We start from the raw sequence: 16,756 nt of genomic DNA on the forward strand, positions 1-16,756 counted from the left end.
TAGATATTTTCCGTATATGTGTTCAAATGGGATGAAATTAAACAGTGTATTGCGGAAAAAGTAGAGACCTACATTTGTTCCTGCGTTTATGAGATGAATTTAACAATCAGTGAATAGTCTTTCGTCTCAGAAAAGTTTGGAAAAACAGCGGAGTTGCACTGTGCAGTATTTCCAAGGAAGCATACATACCCAGTCCTACACACGAAAGTTTATTCAAATTACGAAATGCAACTTATTTTTTCCAAAGAAAAACCACAAGATACAGAAAATGATTCATCGTGTATCGAGTCCGGTATGCATGGGCAGATAACCTCTATGTTGGGAACTCAAAAAAGTGTTCTGAATTTAGTAGAATGCTTCCAGTATGCTCTAAAAAACTCACAAATATTCGGTGTCGCTCACTTAGAAGTTTTAGGCCAGAAATGGTCGGCGCTCAGATATGATGCTGTCAAATGGCAATTTACTGAGAAATTCATAAACGTATTTATTAATTCGAACAGAAAAATTTACTCAATTACTCATGGTAAAGACTTGTAATCAAAAATCACTTGAGTCATCAAAATGTCCTTAGCTGCGGTATTGTGCACTATCAAGGCAACTAAGATAATTGACGATTATTGCAAAGATTGCGAGTTCTCAGTGATATTTGATCGTTATCTCAAGTTGGAAAAATTCCACAGCAGCTCAGAGATAAATTTTTTTTAGCTACGCAATGTATGACTGCAGCGTGGCCATGGATGGCTTTCTCCAGGTCTGTGAAACAAAATCATTCATTTCAAAGAATTGTCTAGAGTCCTTCTCAATTCCTGAAACTGATTTTCTTAACCATTGCAGTATTGCTCAATTCAACGCAAATGTTTCCAGCTCTGTATTTCTTTTACTTTTCATTTTGTAACAGAACAATAAAAGGAGGTAGCTAAGATTTTTTTTCACATCTCTGGATTCAAATGGAGGGTGGGAGATATCGATTCCAACAAACTTTTAAATTTAGCGGGAAATTAATTCCAGTTCGGTGCGCTTTTTTTACCAATGATAGTACACGTACCAACTAACCAACATAGTGGGAAAAAAACGGGAAGTAAAGCTGATCTAGAGCCGTGCATCTTTTCCACCAACAGGAAGCCATTTTTTCCCGATATCTCAAATTGGAAACATTAATCAGTAACTCAATAAATAAGTTATATCAATGAAATTGTCACCGAGTTACTCCGAAATGAATCCGCTCTCACCGTCCGGGGCTTCACGAGGTGTAATTTAAGGGAGTCGCTGTGGAGGGGGAGGAGAGGGTGATTCTGGGTGGAGTATGAGTAACTTTCTTTAAGACAAAAAATGATAATTAATTAGTATGATAAAAAAAACAACCAAATTTTTGTATAGGCCATTACTCGTGACACGTGATGTCTGAATTTAATTTCGTGTTTGCAGATTTTCCAAGCGAATTCAGACTTGAACACCGTGGTACAGCACACACTGAATAACCCAGTCCACGGAAGGTTCGTTCGCTTTCATCCTCTCACCTTTGCTCAATTCCCTTGTATGAGGGTTGAGGTGTTTGCACAGTGAATACAGAATAACCTCGGGTGATTTTTTTTTCTGAAAAGATTACCGTTTCCGGGAGCTACGAAATGCATTTGTTTCATTTTCCTTGGTTCATTAGCCAGTAGTTAAGTCCTGGGTGCTTATTAGAGGAGTAAGTCTTGTTTTTTAAGCACTAAGATTATTCCATGTTTTGAAAACTAGTTAAAAATCATAAAAGGATAGATAATCAAGGTCTTTAATATATTACTCTTTAATATACTTGATGCACCAACACTATCCAAACAAAGTGAAAATTTGGTGCTACAATCGAACCTATGTTATTCGGATTCATTAAGACTGGGCTAAATAGTCGTGAGGCGGATGATCGAAAATGCAAATGTTGGTGACTCAAATATAAAACTAAATAGGTATCACGTAGTCAATACATATTAAACAAGAATAAAAGTACATTCCAAGTTATTTGGCATCAATGTTTAAATTTGCTAAAAGGATATACAAGAATTAATTAAACAATTGGATGTTTACATTGATGTAAAATGCTGAAATGAATCTATTTGTTTCTAGCTGCTACAGCATATGCGCGTCGATAATTCTAACATTACGTTAAGGCTCAGTAATTTCATTGATAAGAAGTGCGAGTTAATAGATCGTGAGCTCTGCCTTTTTGGCTTTGCCTAAGAATAGTGGTGAAACAGGTCTCCCAAGCTCAGACCGAGAATTGTTGCTGCTATTGGGTTTTATGAAGGTTATTTACAGAGTTTTATTTACACACTCCTTCATTTACCAAATCTGGTTGAGAACTATCTTTTTCCAAATCGTATCCTCTTAACAATCTTGCAACTAAGATGTTATCTCGTAGAATACCCCATATCAGCTGGGGTAAATAGTTTACTCTCTGAAAAGAATACGCACTTAGCGAACGCAGAGTAACGCGTAGGGACGGCGTAAGTAGAGCCGCATGTGGTGAAGGAATTTTGAATGTTTCCAGCGTTATTTCGTAACTGGATGTCACGTTGCCCTTGATAATCCCCAAACGGTGGTCCATAACTACTGCAGCGATAGATTGCATATCCTTGATACCGGTACTGAGCTAGTTTAACAGGTTTATAACCGTGCACGTTGTGCAGCGAGAAAATGAAGGCTTTGGCAGTCGATTTGTACCCACAAGAACCTGCAGCCAGAGAAATTTGTTAGAGGAAAGCTTAATGAATAAGAATACCTCATTGATATGATCATCCATGAGTTGTAAGGACCTTTTGGAATACTGAGAAAATTGATAGCTGTAAGAAGCTATGACGCCTTCACAACAAGTCGCAACATCAACAGCCGGACTAAGATGGTGGACAATGTCTCCTGAGGGTCAACGCAGTTTGCTCATAGGGCGACAATCCTTCCCCTCAACCCCCTCCAGCAGTGGATAATTAACAGCTTAGTTTATTTTCATCATGGAATGGACCGGCGTTCATCCCCGTTGTGTTCTTCGTAATGGCTTCGAGAGTAACTTTTCAGAGATTGTTTGTTGTATAACTATTTTACTTTAAGCTGTGCATAATTTTCCTCTGTTTGAATTTGTCCATTAAAGAGTGCTTTCGGTATTTACAGACTTTTAATTCTTGTAGTTGCTTACATCGCATTTTGGAAATCTATTCATCATATGATTTTAAAACAACAAGACAATTACTTTAGCTTCCACCTACGCTGCCGAATTCCACAAATTTAGATTTCGCTGAACAATAATTTTCTTTGCCAGTCTAGCCCTGTCTTAGGCCTTTTAGTTTTGGACTCCACCCCATGCCGTCTGCCAATTTGGTTTTCAGCTATTCAAAAGAATTTAGGTTGATTGAATGATTATGCTTTTATAACGCAACATTTCTGATTCAATCAATATTTGACACTACTTGATTATGCCGGCCGTCCCACTAGTGTTATATAACTGAAAAAAACTATATACTTCTAATAACACCTATAAGTATCTGCCAAAGTAGTGGATGGCGTTGAAGACGCGCTCTGATTGGCCTCTCAAAGCAAGCAATTTGCACCCGAAAATATTGTAGGAATACATAGATTAAAATCATATTTTTGTACTGTATCGTCTCATTGTTTCAGTACATTCTAAAGCAACTATTCACTGCAGTGTCAGTGGCTGGCGGTGGTTATTACCTTGCAGCTTTTCAGCTCGGTTAATATCCACCATTATGATCAATCAAATATTTTTGTTCGCGCGCGATTGGTCTAAAAGCATCACATGACCGAATAGTGATACCCAAGTGATATTCACCAATTTTAAACCTTACGTCTTCTACAATTAGACTTTGTTTAAATTTAATTCAAGATGAGGGAGCGTTTTGTGGTTGTTAAGGAAGAAGGTAAACACTATTTTGTTCATGAAGTCGTGCCAGAAACCATGCCACGCAGCAAACAGTAAGCTGTTTATAAAGTTTTTTCAACGCGCGTTGCAAAATGGTTAAAGGATAGTTAACACAATAGCGTCTATTTGGCGCAAAAATATGCACCGATTTCATTCCTTGGACGTTATCTGTTCCTTGCTCAAAGTTTTCCTCGAGCTTCGCTTTCGGGAAACTGTGAGCATCGTGGAACAGATGATGTCGGTGGACAACTATCTGCGCATATTTTCGCGCCAAATGAAGGGTATTGTTTACCTAGTCACCTCCTCTACAGTGAATAGTTGATAACTAACTAGAAATGCATACTTTGCCAGGACACGTCGGTGTATCCACCAAATGTGTAGTTATCAACTTGAATAATGGAAACCGCGGATCCCTTTCCATTACATTTCGAATGGAATGTTGTTGAATCCCAGCCATCTGTCTGGGCGTGATAACATCTAATGAATTTACTCGAGGAAAAGTTAGTAAGGACTGGGTGTAAGTAAGAGGAAAGAGTGCCAATATAGTATTTTGGTGAGTTTTCCAGAATACTCGATGATGCGAGGCCACCTGTTGATGTAAAACAACGTTGTAATCCGACGGCACTAAATCTATTTAGCGATCATCCTTTCTGCAATGCAGTTATAGGGGGAGGACAAAACACACTTTCCACTCTTTTTTTTTTGTTAGCCTAAACATTTAAGTAAGCTGTACACATTTGAGTAGCAAAGACTTAAAAGGCCGGTTATGTACGCGACGTTTTACGCAATCAGTGGCCGTTACGCTATCCCTGTAAGGGGGTTGACTCGATAAAACGAATGTCCTTTACTGCTGTTCTAAACGATACTTACGATCACTTGTGCAAATATATGAACCCACTGTACTACTGCAGTAGCTACTGGCCTCACAATAGTACACTGAGTCGTACTCACACTTATCTACATCTAGAAAGAGGTTAATTGTTTTTTCGAAAAACGTGGGAAATAATTGAAAATAGGTATTTTATTCCTGTTTTTTTGAACTTGTACTTCAAGTATAGCGTTTCGCTGTTAGTTACTTTAATTGTATAGCCGAGGTAAAACCAACTTACAAAAGGAATAAAAAAGTGTGAACTCCTGTCACAATGAAACCTCGCCATTCACTATTTTTAACCCTTTTTCTGTCAAATGCACGCATACTCAAATGCATTTAAAGACGAGTGCGTTTTTTCGGTTTTCATCGGGGGCGAAGTTTTGAGTGCTACGTGAGATATTACCCAAAAACGAATACAAACAACAATAACAGAAAACAGTTAAAACACGATATGTCTTTAAGATCAAGTCTCTAAGGCTCGCTGGTTCAAGTATTAGACTCTCTGAAGTTTGAAAAATTTAGTCAAACAAAATTCTCGTAGTTCTAGGTGAATGAATTTTTCCTTTTTCCTCGAAAATTTCAGATGGCTACAAATTTTTCTCTTAGAAATTGGTTTTTAATTTCATTCTGGTAAAGCGAATAGGAGGCCTTAGTTGAGCTAGTCTGGGTTTTATAAAGGTTTGAAATCAGAGGCTTATATAGATTATAAGTTACCTTCTGTTGTCATGTCGCAGTAGGCGAATGTAGCTGTTTCCGTCCAGGGATTATGATACCAGTATTTGCTGCTAAACGCTTGCTCTCCCTCACTCAACTTGATTTCCCTACAGTTTGAAGCAGGAAGTTTAGGAATAGAGCCAAAAGCAGCTGTGTAGAAATGATGAAATAAGATAAGTTAAAATAAAAGAAGGAGATAATTTTGCTAAAAAGTATATGGCTAAGCTCGTCCTTCGCTTTCCATATCGGAACTTGCACCGAAAGACAAGCAAGTAGACGTCATTTTTATGAAATGTTTTTAGTCAGTCGGGTGGAGAGTAGATGCAGGAGACGGGGTCTACGGTTTATTGTCCTTATTCGGGAAGACTAGGAGGTCAATGTATTTTCATATTTCATGACAAAGGCAGCACACTCTCCTCAACTATTTTATGACTAGAGTATTCTGTTCCATTGTTTTGCCTGCTCGATCTTGAGGACACAATCGTTCTTAGTGTGATACATTATGCTTGAATAACTTTATCCTAAGAAATATACTCTTTTTTCAAACCGTCGGTGTGCTAGCCAAAAAAATACAGTACAGTATTGCTTACAATACAACATAACATTGAAACATTCTTTAGAAACTTAAACCCTTTGGAATTTTCACTTCCATCTTCGAGAAGAGCCTTATCTGAAAATAAAATAATGAGAATAAAAACGTTGTTTGTGGTTTGGTTTATTCCCTGGTAAGTTTACCAGATCTCCTGCCAGAAGTTACTATAGTAATCTAACTACATATGCAAATACGGCGAGAGGTTCTAAAAATGACCTTTCACGATTAGAGTACAACTTGAACTGCAATTGAAGTATCTTTAACCAATATACCGCACTTTCTCTCCGTTTACCGCCGTTATGACCCACACAGGATTTTTGGAGAACACCAGAATGTTTGTAACTCACGAGCCAAAGGTGAATGATTTACAAACTTCTCGGGTCTAAATAAACGTAAAACAATTTTCAATTTTATATGGATTGATGATTCAAATTCACCTTTTACAGAAAAGAATTATGGCGAAGATTTCGGAAACTTGAATCTTTCAAGGTTGAATTCAGAATGTAAAGTTCTAAAGGAGACTAGCTTGGAGTGATTTGGAGGTGGAGTTTCCTGAAAGTTATTCCAAAAAATAGATTAACAGCAATGTATCTAATACATCTACGAGTACTTTATCCATCAACCGGAGGAAAATTATATTTATCCTGTATTGCTCTTAAAACTACATCACACAATCAATAATTAAAGCAAGTCACACTATACTATCCTCCAAACAGGATCTCAACCTACGTTACTAAGGCTAGGAGCAAACTAAATTAATTAACCTGTTATCTTTCGATGGAAATGTCATATACAGGATGTGATGTTTAGTCTTCTTTTCGCCACTGACAAAAAGAACATTGCTTCTTAAACAATATTATTGATAAAATACGTTAGAAATGAAGATTGTGAAATAGAGAATAGTACATGGGCGCGCGTAGATATGGAATTTTTCTTCGAGTGTTTAACTCGATAGCTAACGAGTGAGCACAGCGAACGAGAGAGATGTCGAGTTGAACACGAGAAGAAAAATTCCATATCTACAAGCAACCGTCTATTATTTTGTTTATAATATAAACACAATAGCCCTGTACTGAAAAGAAAAGCCGAATTATGAATGAATGAAAATAAATGAATCGACAATCCCTGAATAACAATTGTAGAGTGCGTTGGCGCTAACTCTTGAGATGGAAAAATGCGTCGAATATTGATTACAAAAACAACAATGGTCGTAAATTTCAATTTTTTCAATTTCACTCTTTACTTTCCCATAATCAAAACGAACTACCTTATTGGTTGCTTTGATACTCCCCATTTTTTACTTAAAAGACCTTCCATCTCATTGCGTACTTCTGGTGTGGGCAAATAAGGAACTTCCGCTTTGACATAACCATGACTGCCTCATAATCGATAATTGACGCTTTCTCTAGCGTCTCCACATCATTATGGTTCGCACGAAGTATTAGAAGTTTCCATATTCTTATTAGCCAAGTAGGAGGACCAGGCAGGAAAATATCCTCTCTTTTTACTATTCTACTGAAGCCAACACTGCTAATATTTCAGTACTTTTGTTGCAGCTAAGACGCAACCTCTGAAAACGTTAGCATACTATACACGTTAGAGAAGGTAGACCAAAGTCAAGTAGAACTTTCACCCCTAGATAAGTGTTAACCGCCTTCCGAACAGCGATGCCCTCCGGGTTTTTGTATATCCCATGTTTTTTTATTTGTTGTTTTTTGTTTTGTTTTTGAGTTTTTACTCAATTCTAAAGAGCTGAATTGTCTCTGACGCTTAAAAATATTTTCACCAACTCCATATCATTTAGGTTCACCGTAAAACTTACTCATACTTCTTAGCGTTACGCTCAGTTGCAAACTGTAGAAAGCGATTCATGACTCCGGCTTAGGTTTGCGAGCCTTTTTCATGCTATTGTTAAACTTTAGAAAATACGGATCACTCAAGGTTTCTGGTAAACCAGACCAAAAACTCTCGATCTAAAACGACCACGATATCTCGTTTTGCCACTCTGCGACAAACGAGGCTCGATTACGCAATCGAGCCTCGATTACGCAATCGAGCCTCGATTTTCCAATCGAGCCTCCATTTTTCAATCGAGCCTCCATTTTCCAATCGAGCCTCCATTTTCCAATCGAGCCTCCATTTTTCAATCGAGCCTCCATTTTCCAATTGAGCCTCCATTTTCCAATCGAGCCTCCATTTTCCAATCGAGCCTCCATTTTTCAATCGAGCCTCGTTTCTTAATCGAGGCTCGTTTCTTCACCCGAGGCTTGTTTTTAAGAAAGAAAGAAAGAAAAAAAGGAAGGAAAGAAGGAAGGAGGGAAGGAAGAAAGAAAGAAAGAAAGGAAGAATGGAGGGAAGAAAGAAAGAAAGAGAAAAAGAATACTGCAAATTAAAAAATTAATAATTTAAACCCATATGCTTTTGTAACGGCAAACTTAGAATCCCTAACATTGTGTGATCGACAGTATGCACCAAGCAGCAATAAATAAATAAATAAATAAAAACAAGAAAAATAACGAGAAAATGACAAAAAAGAAAAGACTAAAAACACCAGGATTAATGAGAGTTTTTATCGTGGGCGCAACAGGTTATTTTCGGCACATTTGAAAAAAGGTATAGTCTGCCTTTAGAAGACTGTAAGCATTCCCTCTTCGTTTAAGAAAAAGTGAAAAGAAAAATAGAGGAACGAAAAATTGGCCTGGCAGCGAATCTGGGTTTCTGGGCGGTCATTTATAACACGCACTTTTTTTTTCACAGTTTAGGTATATTTGAGTGATTCAGTTTTCGTTCATCTTTCCTTCCTTCAATAATCGTTATCACAGTTTATTTCATATTATATATCTACAAACTGGAATTTATATTATTTTAAGAACTTAACTAACCCGTGAAGCCCTAAGTCTAACAATCATAGAAATCCGTTTACAACACCGTAAAAAAAATTAAAAGTTTTTATCGTTGATAGAGCGTGTCATTTGTAGCACAGACTAAAAAGAAAAAAAAGTCAGGTCTAGCTTTAACAGACCAGAGAGCATAAAATAGCGTTAGTTTTGGTGGAATTTGGGTACTCCCACTTCTTCGATGAAAGGTAAGGTTTACTTTTATTGATTAGTTAACGTATTGTCTTTCAAAACTTGTCTAGGTCACAAGTTTTTTTTAGTTTATTTGCCCTTTAATCTACCGGGCCCTACAAGGCTGAATTGTTACCGCGAGTTCCATGAACGAGTTAAACTTTAGTGAGAACAGCAGCAACCTACCATCACTTACTTCGCCAATGTAGTTCTCTTTAGTGATCGCCGTGACATAAGCATAAGCCGACATAAGGACAATAACAAGAGCTAAAAATGTTCTTCTTGTGCTTATGCTATGCTTGCCTTTCGGAAATCGTAAGAAAATAAGAGAAATAAGCGTTTGTTCTTCTTTGTGCCTCTGCGCTAGTCAAAAGTAGCCCTAACTCTCAACAACCGTACCTTGTGAGATCATTCAATTCTCGTTAAGGTTCCGTACGAGAAAGTTTTCCCATGTGAGTTGTCACTGGACGTCGAGGCTTTGCTTGTGCGTGCTAGGGAGAATTGGGAACTTTTCCTTCTCCAGACCTGTCGAGCTTCATTGCGAAAGAAAAAAGAAAAGCTGACGACAAGGGAAGAGTCAGTTTAACTCCTAGTTCGGCAAAAAAGAGAATACAGATCAATCGCTAAGAAGAAGCCCCAAAACAAGGGAAATTTATGGCAACTGTGTCCTGACCTCAAAACTCTAGCGACTTGGTTCAATGCGTGCGGTGCAAAGTATTCAGTGGAAGTGCATAAGAATTCCTATTCAAACCTTAATAAGAGTTTGAACAATTGACAGTTCACATTCTCTTTTGGCTTGTTAACTTGGCAATGATTCGTAGCTCATTTACGATTAAAATTGATCAGTTTGTTTTTTTTCCCTGGAGCTCACTACCGATTCCTTTTCCGAAAGCTTTCACCTTTAGTCCGGGTTAAGTTAAAAGACGCAGTAACCCAAGATGCGCCGATCTAAATTGTGCCATAAAGGCGGGAAAAGTCATTTCCTAGGCTCGTAAAAGTGTTACTTACATAAAAACAAACACTTCTCTGTCCATCATGAAACACTTAGCCCGGTGTTCTTTCTAGTCTAACCATATCTTTGAATTTTTACTCTGGTAATTTTAGTCGCGGGTCTGGTTGCTCAAGGCAGATTTACCATTACTTTTAGGGAGAATTTTGATCATCTTTTGTTAAATTCATGAAGTATCCAGCAAACATCTTGTGTTCTTTTTATTTTTGTGTTTCTTTCATATTGGGTTAGTGCTAGTCGGTTATCAAAAGACGCGATTCGGCTGATTACGGTAGCCAACGCTTGCGCTCATGTCTAGGTTTTTTGCATTTATGCGTAGGTCCCCGTTGCGGGGCATACGCTAGGTGCCACCCTTGACGGGATCTGATGCCAGTTGTGTGTTTATAAATCTTTACGTGGATCGAAAGCTGTAAAATGAGTTCACGTATTTTTTGTTGATGGAATCGCGTTCTATTTTTTAGCAAGTAGCTGATGAACAGACCCGTGTCCTTATTGTGCGGACACAGTGGATGCCAAGAATGTATACATCAGCTTATTTCAAATCAATCCGGAGGTGGACGGGAAAAGGCGTGTGCAGTATGTCGGGAGCCAATCAACGAACACTTGGGGCAGACTGACGGGTCCCTTGGGACGAGGTTCTTCGTGAGCCGCGACACTTGGGGCAGACTAACCAGTCCCTTGGGACGAGGTTCTTCGTGAGCCGCGACACTTGGGGCAGACTGACCAGTCCCTTGGGACGAGGTTCTTCGTGAGCCGCGACACTTGGGGCAGACTAACCGGTCCCTTGGGACGAGGTTCTTCGTGAGCCGCGACACTTGGGGCAGACTGACCGGTCCCTTGGGACGAGGCTCTCCCTAAGCAGCAATACTTGGTGCAGACTTACTTGACTGGTCCTCTTGTGACAGTACTTATGTTAACTGAACACATTTAGGCTGAAGTACTTATAAAAGACATGTCAAATAGCATATAAACAAAAAAACTTTCGTGAATAAAAAGAACTGTCGTGGCTTCCTCCTGCATAACACTAACATTAACACCTAATCATATAATACTTACAACAGCAGGGTTGAGCAACTGACAGTATATATTACCACATAGTTTTAAATAAAGGTCATGACACTATATAAACAACTGATCAACATAAGTTAATTAGAGACAATGAAATAGAGATCATGTTTTTATGTAATTAGCTTAGTAACATCTTTTACTGAGTGTTTAAGAAATGGTATTGCATGTCTTACTTTGATTTACCATTGAAACATGAGGTCATGGAATTAGATAAGTTCATGTAAGTTTCATTAGTATCTATCTTTTTTATATTTAAATTTATTAAACTATCTCCTCATAATTATGATCATGCTATTAAGGGGAATAAGGGCTGGAGCCAGTCATGTCTTGGTTTAACTGTTGGTGATCTTTATTGTGAGCTATGGCTAAGTTGTTAGTTGTTAAAAGTAAGTTAGACGTGACTCCTGTGGGTGGCATACTTCCCTTTTCTTTTTATCTCATTTCAGGAATTGCTCCCAGTACCTGGAATTGTTCTTGCGCAAGCAGGTAAGAAGCATATAGATAAGAGTATACTACTCAGTATTTAACCTACTAGTAAGGATCCTGATTGTAATGTTGGTAAAAATGGCCAGCCCTGACAGTAGTTGATCCACTGGCATTCTACTGCATTTTATGGGATTATGTCATAATAATATGTCATTACAGCACCTTGTGTTATGAGGCAATGGCAGTCTTTCATCATAAAATTCATTACGCCAAAAGCAATTAATCAGCAAGTCACACAAAATGATCATACTCTATTAGAAAACATGCGTTACGGAGTGTTATTGCCCCGAGGACCATGGATTATGGGCGTTTCCTACAGGTCCTTTTTGCTTAGGCCCTTACTTAAACTGGCAATGTATAAAGCACTTCTGTCCTATCTAGGAATCCTACAAATAGGGTAATATATAATTTAAATCAATAGCAAGAAAAAGACAATTATTTGTCAACTACAACCTCTAAAATTATATTTTTGTTCCAGAGGAAGGACAGGAAGTACTGGTGGCCAAAAGACAAGTTAACACTGAAGAAGAGGAGAAGGAAGAATATGAAGAAGAAGAGAGAAAGAGGGAACATAGAGAAGAAGAGGAGAAGGAACATACCGGTAGTAAACTTGAAAGGAAAAGGAAAAAGAAGGACAGAAGAACAACAGCAAAAAGAAAAAAGTAAAAGGAGGACAGTTGTTAAAAAAAAAGGATTTTAAAGGGACCCTGGTCAGCTGCACTTTTGTTTTTGTTTACCTTTGGATTTTCAATTTTTCAGTTGTTACTTTTATGCAGTAATAGTTATGATTTGAAATTAAAAGTTAACCCTTTAACTCCCAGATCAAATTTGTTATTCTATTCAATGTCAGCCGTACAATTCTTTTAATGTTAGTTCAGAGAATTTGGTATTGGATCTACTAATTATCCCCCAATTGATCTTTTTCTTTATTCTCATCACTTATCTTGTTACTATCGTAAGGAGAAATTCTGTCTTGGTCACTCATGGGAGTTATAGGGTTAGTGTTGCACATGCAGTATGGCCTGGTTTACTTGTGTCAGCTATTACTATTTCTTGTATGTTGTGATATACACTCCTCGTTTGAAGGACTTTGTCCTCTCTCTTGGAGGTTTTGTTGTTGTTGTTGTTGTTGTTTTTATTTTTTTGAGGAAAAATCTCACTTTGAGGAAACTGTTCACATTGAGACTTAGGAGTGTTAAGCTTCCTGAAAATTAGCCACAAATACCATGTAGCCAAAGGAGCACTTTAGTTCCTAACTGTTTATCGCACTGCAATTTGATCAGTTACTTTAAATAAGCCTTGAAATCTGATTGGTCATTTCGTTTTTAGTGTAGCCTCCCCATTGCCTGGGAAAAAGATGCGATTTAAAGCAAAAAATGGTGCAATTCGTGAATAAATCACCTCAATTAGAGCCAATCAGATTACAGGGACCACCAATGATTTCAAAATGGGTGTAATAAAGCCTAAAACAAGTAATGAATACAATTATACATTTCTTTTAAATGGCACGTATGGTTATGTGTAACATAAGAAGTGTCCTCATTGTACAAAGAGTTTTATCCCAGGGTGTTCTATTTGTTCAATCAATGTGTTAGATTTAACCTTTCAATCAAAACAATTTTACAATCAGATATGATTTGTGACTCTATCTTTGGTCCAAAAAAAGGAAGTTTCATTTTGTCTGTAGCATTCTGCTCAAGAATAACCATAGTAAATTTTTACAGCCATACTTACAAATTCAAACTTATTCTAATGTTTACAATTTTTTTTTAATTTGAATACATTGATGACCAGAGCATATTATGAAAATATACAAAGAAAATAAAACCTTTTGAAGTAAATAATAATTCAAAGATAACTTTCTTTTACATGGACACAAAAGAGACCATATATTGGAATAGGAAAATTTGGAAGACTTTCACAAGAGTATCAAAATTTAAGCTTACATCAAACTCAATACCTTACTTACAGTCATGCCTACTTTGTTGAAAGGGTGGAATTAGCTTCTTGAGTGATAGCTCCGTGATTCAATAGAGCAGGGACCCTTTGTCTTAATTCTTGCTTTGCACTGAACAATAAGAACATTTAGAAGTATATTATACAGTAAATATACACATTTTATGGCAACAACTTAAAACTTTTATATATTTTGATGATGAACGAGAAGCACAGAAACCAAAAAAAAAGTCACTGATGTACATGTTATTAGTGTTATGGGGAACTTGTTATGATTTGGAAATAAAAGTTAATGTTGCACATGCAATATTGAAGACTTCCAAAAGAGAGCAAAAATTTATGCCCATGTTTACTTTACTGAAAGGTGCAGAATAAGGGTCCTTGGGTGAGAGCGCAGTGATTAAATAGAGCAGAGACCCTTTGGCTATTTCTTGCAATGCACTGAACAGAAAGCAAAGGTAGAAGTTCGTTACAATATATATATATATATAGATACACTTATGGCAACAAGTTAACACTTGTTTATGTTTTTGATGATGACCAATAAGCACGAAACCCAAAAAATTCAGTAACTGATGTATACGTTGTTAGTGTTATGCAGTACTAGTTATCATTTGAAATTCAAAGGTAATGTTGCACATGCAGTATGGCCTGGTTTACTTATGTCAACTATTACTGTTTCTCGCATGTAATGATATACGCTTCCCGTGTGAAGGACTTTGTTCTCTCTCTTGAACATTTTCTTGTTGTTGTTGGGTTTTTTTTTTTGGGAAAATTCTAATTTTAAAGAAACTGTTCACCTTGAGACTTATGGGTGTTAAGCTCACTGAAGATTAACCACACATACCATGTAATTAAAGGAGTACTTTAGTTCCTTAACTGTTTATCAGACTGAATTTAAGACTCTTATCCTCTCTGCTTCTATGGGTCGTACTACATTTTCCTTTGCTCTGCATTGACCGATGTTAAGCCCAGTACAAGTACCTAAAACAATTGAATACAATAAATAATATAAGCTTAACTGCTTTGTACCTGCGATGCACACTCCATTTTCGGCGGGTAAAACTTTTGGAAACCAAGAAACGAAAATTATCCTCTGTGCTTTCTCGCATTCCATCTATTCATCTCCCATTCACAACTTGTTTGCGGTTTCTTTTGGCATGAAATCACAGAAGCACCTAATGCAGCTTGTTCAATCGCTGAGCAATCAATGCGCCTGCAATCATTTGCTCAGTGGATTCTACCCATACCGATACAACCCTTCCGGGACCCTGAGCCCTCTCGAATAAGTAAATTACGTTTGCCGCCTGGTGCATTCCTTCCTTCCTTTGTCTCTATTTTTTCTCCCTGCTTACCTCTCCTCCATTCTTTTTTTCTTTTTTTTCTCGATACGAGCCTCGATTAAAGAAACGAGGCTCGATTGAAAAATGGAGGCTCGATTGAAAAATGGAGGCTCGATTGGAAAATGGAGGCTCGATTGAAAAATGGAGGCTCGATTGGAAAATGGAGGCTCGATTGAAAAATGGAGGCTCGATTGAAAAATGGAGGCTCGATTGGAAAATGGAGGCTCGATTGAAAAATGGAGGCTCGATTGAAAAATCGAGGCTCGATTGCGTAATCGAGCCTCGTTTGTCGCAGAGTGGCAAAACGAGATATCGTGGTCGTTTTAGATCGAGAGTTTTTGGTCTGGTTTACCAGAAACCTTGAGTGATCCAAAATCGAGGCTCGATTGCGTAATCGAGCCTCGTTTGTCGCAGAGTGGCAAAACGAGATATCGTGGTCGTTTTAGATCGAGAGTTTTTGGTCTGGTTTACCAGAAACCTTGAGTGATCCAAAATGGAGGCTCGATTGAAAAATCGAGGCTCGGTTGCGTAATCGAGCCTCGTTTGTCACAGAGTGGCAAAACGAGATATCGTGGTCGTTTTTGATCGAGAGTTTTTGGTCTGGTTTACCAGAAACCTTGAGTGATCCGAAAATACCCTTAATTAGTCTGCCCACTTGCAGTCTCCCTTCATTTATTTATTTGTAAACGTTAACTGAGTCACCCAAACGTAAAAAGGTGTGAAATCACACTTTCTTTATTTCCTTCGGCTTGCGGACAACATGTTTTCTCTTGCGCCTGTGGCTAAAAGAAGCGAAAAGGGCTTTGGGGACGAGAATGAGCCCGAAAAAGATCAAATGACTTGTAAGAGTTGTATTTAGCTTAGCAGAGTTTGAATTCAGGAATAAGCTGCAGTTATAATGGTTCACGAGTGTTCGAAAAGTTTTAATCAACATTCAGAGTTGTTTTATTAAAACTATTATGCGTAATTTTTCCCTTGCTTAGCGTCCAGAAGTCGCTCTTCATGTCACAAACCTTCTCACCCCACCCCCTTTAGATATGTCCAGGCTGCAACAATCATTACCACATCCTCCCCCCACAAAGGCTGCGTTTGTAACACTCATCGCTTCGGGAAAAATTTGAATTTCGCGCTCAGTGATCTCGCTACGCGCCGGTGATTCCTAACCTTTGTCCTACGAACAATAGAAACCCTTTCCTTCGAACAATAGACAAGGACCTAAAAGGAGCAAAAGCTTGACTTATTGTCGAGCCAAAATCCGAACCAAAAGTTTGATATGATATTGTTTGTAGGTGTTATGCCCGTAAGGACTTCCAACTCGGAACAAGCGTGGTCCTCATCTTTAGTAGCATTTCAAATTTTCCCTATATTATCCGCAAGTAATAATAATAATAGAAACAACTAAAAATCTTCTATATACAAGTCGTTTATAATTTTGATGAGAAGTAGGTTTGAATATAAACAACACTTACACAGGCACAGGTTTAAAATGCATTTATTCCCAGCTGCTTAATTGTGTTTGCAATATTCATTCAGTAACACCTTTCAAACTGTTTATTCATCTTGTGCCAATCCTGAAAAGTTGAATTGTTTTAAGTGCGTTTACAGGATATTATTGTGTAACAAGTAATAACCATAGGAGGGCTCACCTTTCAGTTAAAGAAATCCTCCAAGATTTCCCTCGACACAAATGTTTTGCTTCATAGCTTACTCGGTAGTAGCGCCCGCATAATCAGTGCCTGAGG

The 16,756-nt window shown here is 37.8% G+C and overlaps 1 protein-coding gene across 1 annotated transcript in view; it reads right to left on the reverse strand.

Moving 5' to 3' along the window:
- Nucleotides 1-2,236: 2,236 nt before the first annotated feature.
- LOC149052402 (uncharacterized) overlaps nt 2,237-16,756 on the reverse strand; it is a 320,642-nt gene continuing 306,122 nt past the window's right edge. The window contains exons 2-5 of the mRNA XM_089194603.1: nt 5,493-5,642; nt 4,778-4,870; nt 4,251-4,496; nt 2,237-2,710 (exon numbers count right to left, since the gene is read on the reverse strand). Coding sequence (XP_089050729.1) covers nt 2,388-2,710; nt 4,251-4,496; nt 4,778-4,870; nt 5,493-5,642 — 812 coding nt within the window. The 3' untranslated portion in view covers nt 2,237-2,387. The remainder of the gene's footprint in view (nt 2,711-4,250; nt 4,497-4,777; nt 4,871-5,492; nt 5,643-16,756) is intronic.

The sequence above is a fragment of the Pocillopora damicornis genome, chromosome 1, assembly GCF_964200805.1.
Source record: "Pocillopora damicornis chromosome 1, jaPocDami1.2, whole genome shotgun sequence".
Taxonomy (NCBI): Eukaryota; Metazoa; Cnidaria; class Anthozoa; order Scleractinia; family Pocilloporidae; genus Pocillopora; species Pocillopora damicornis.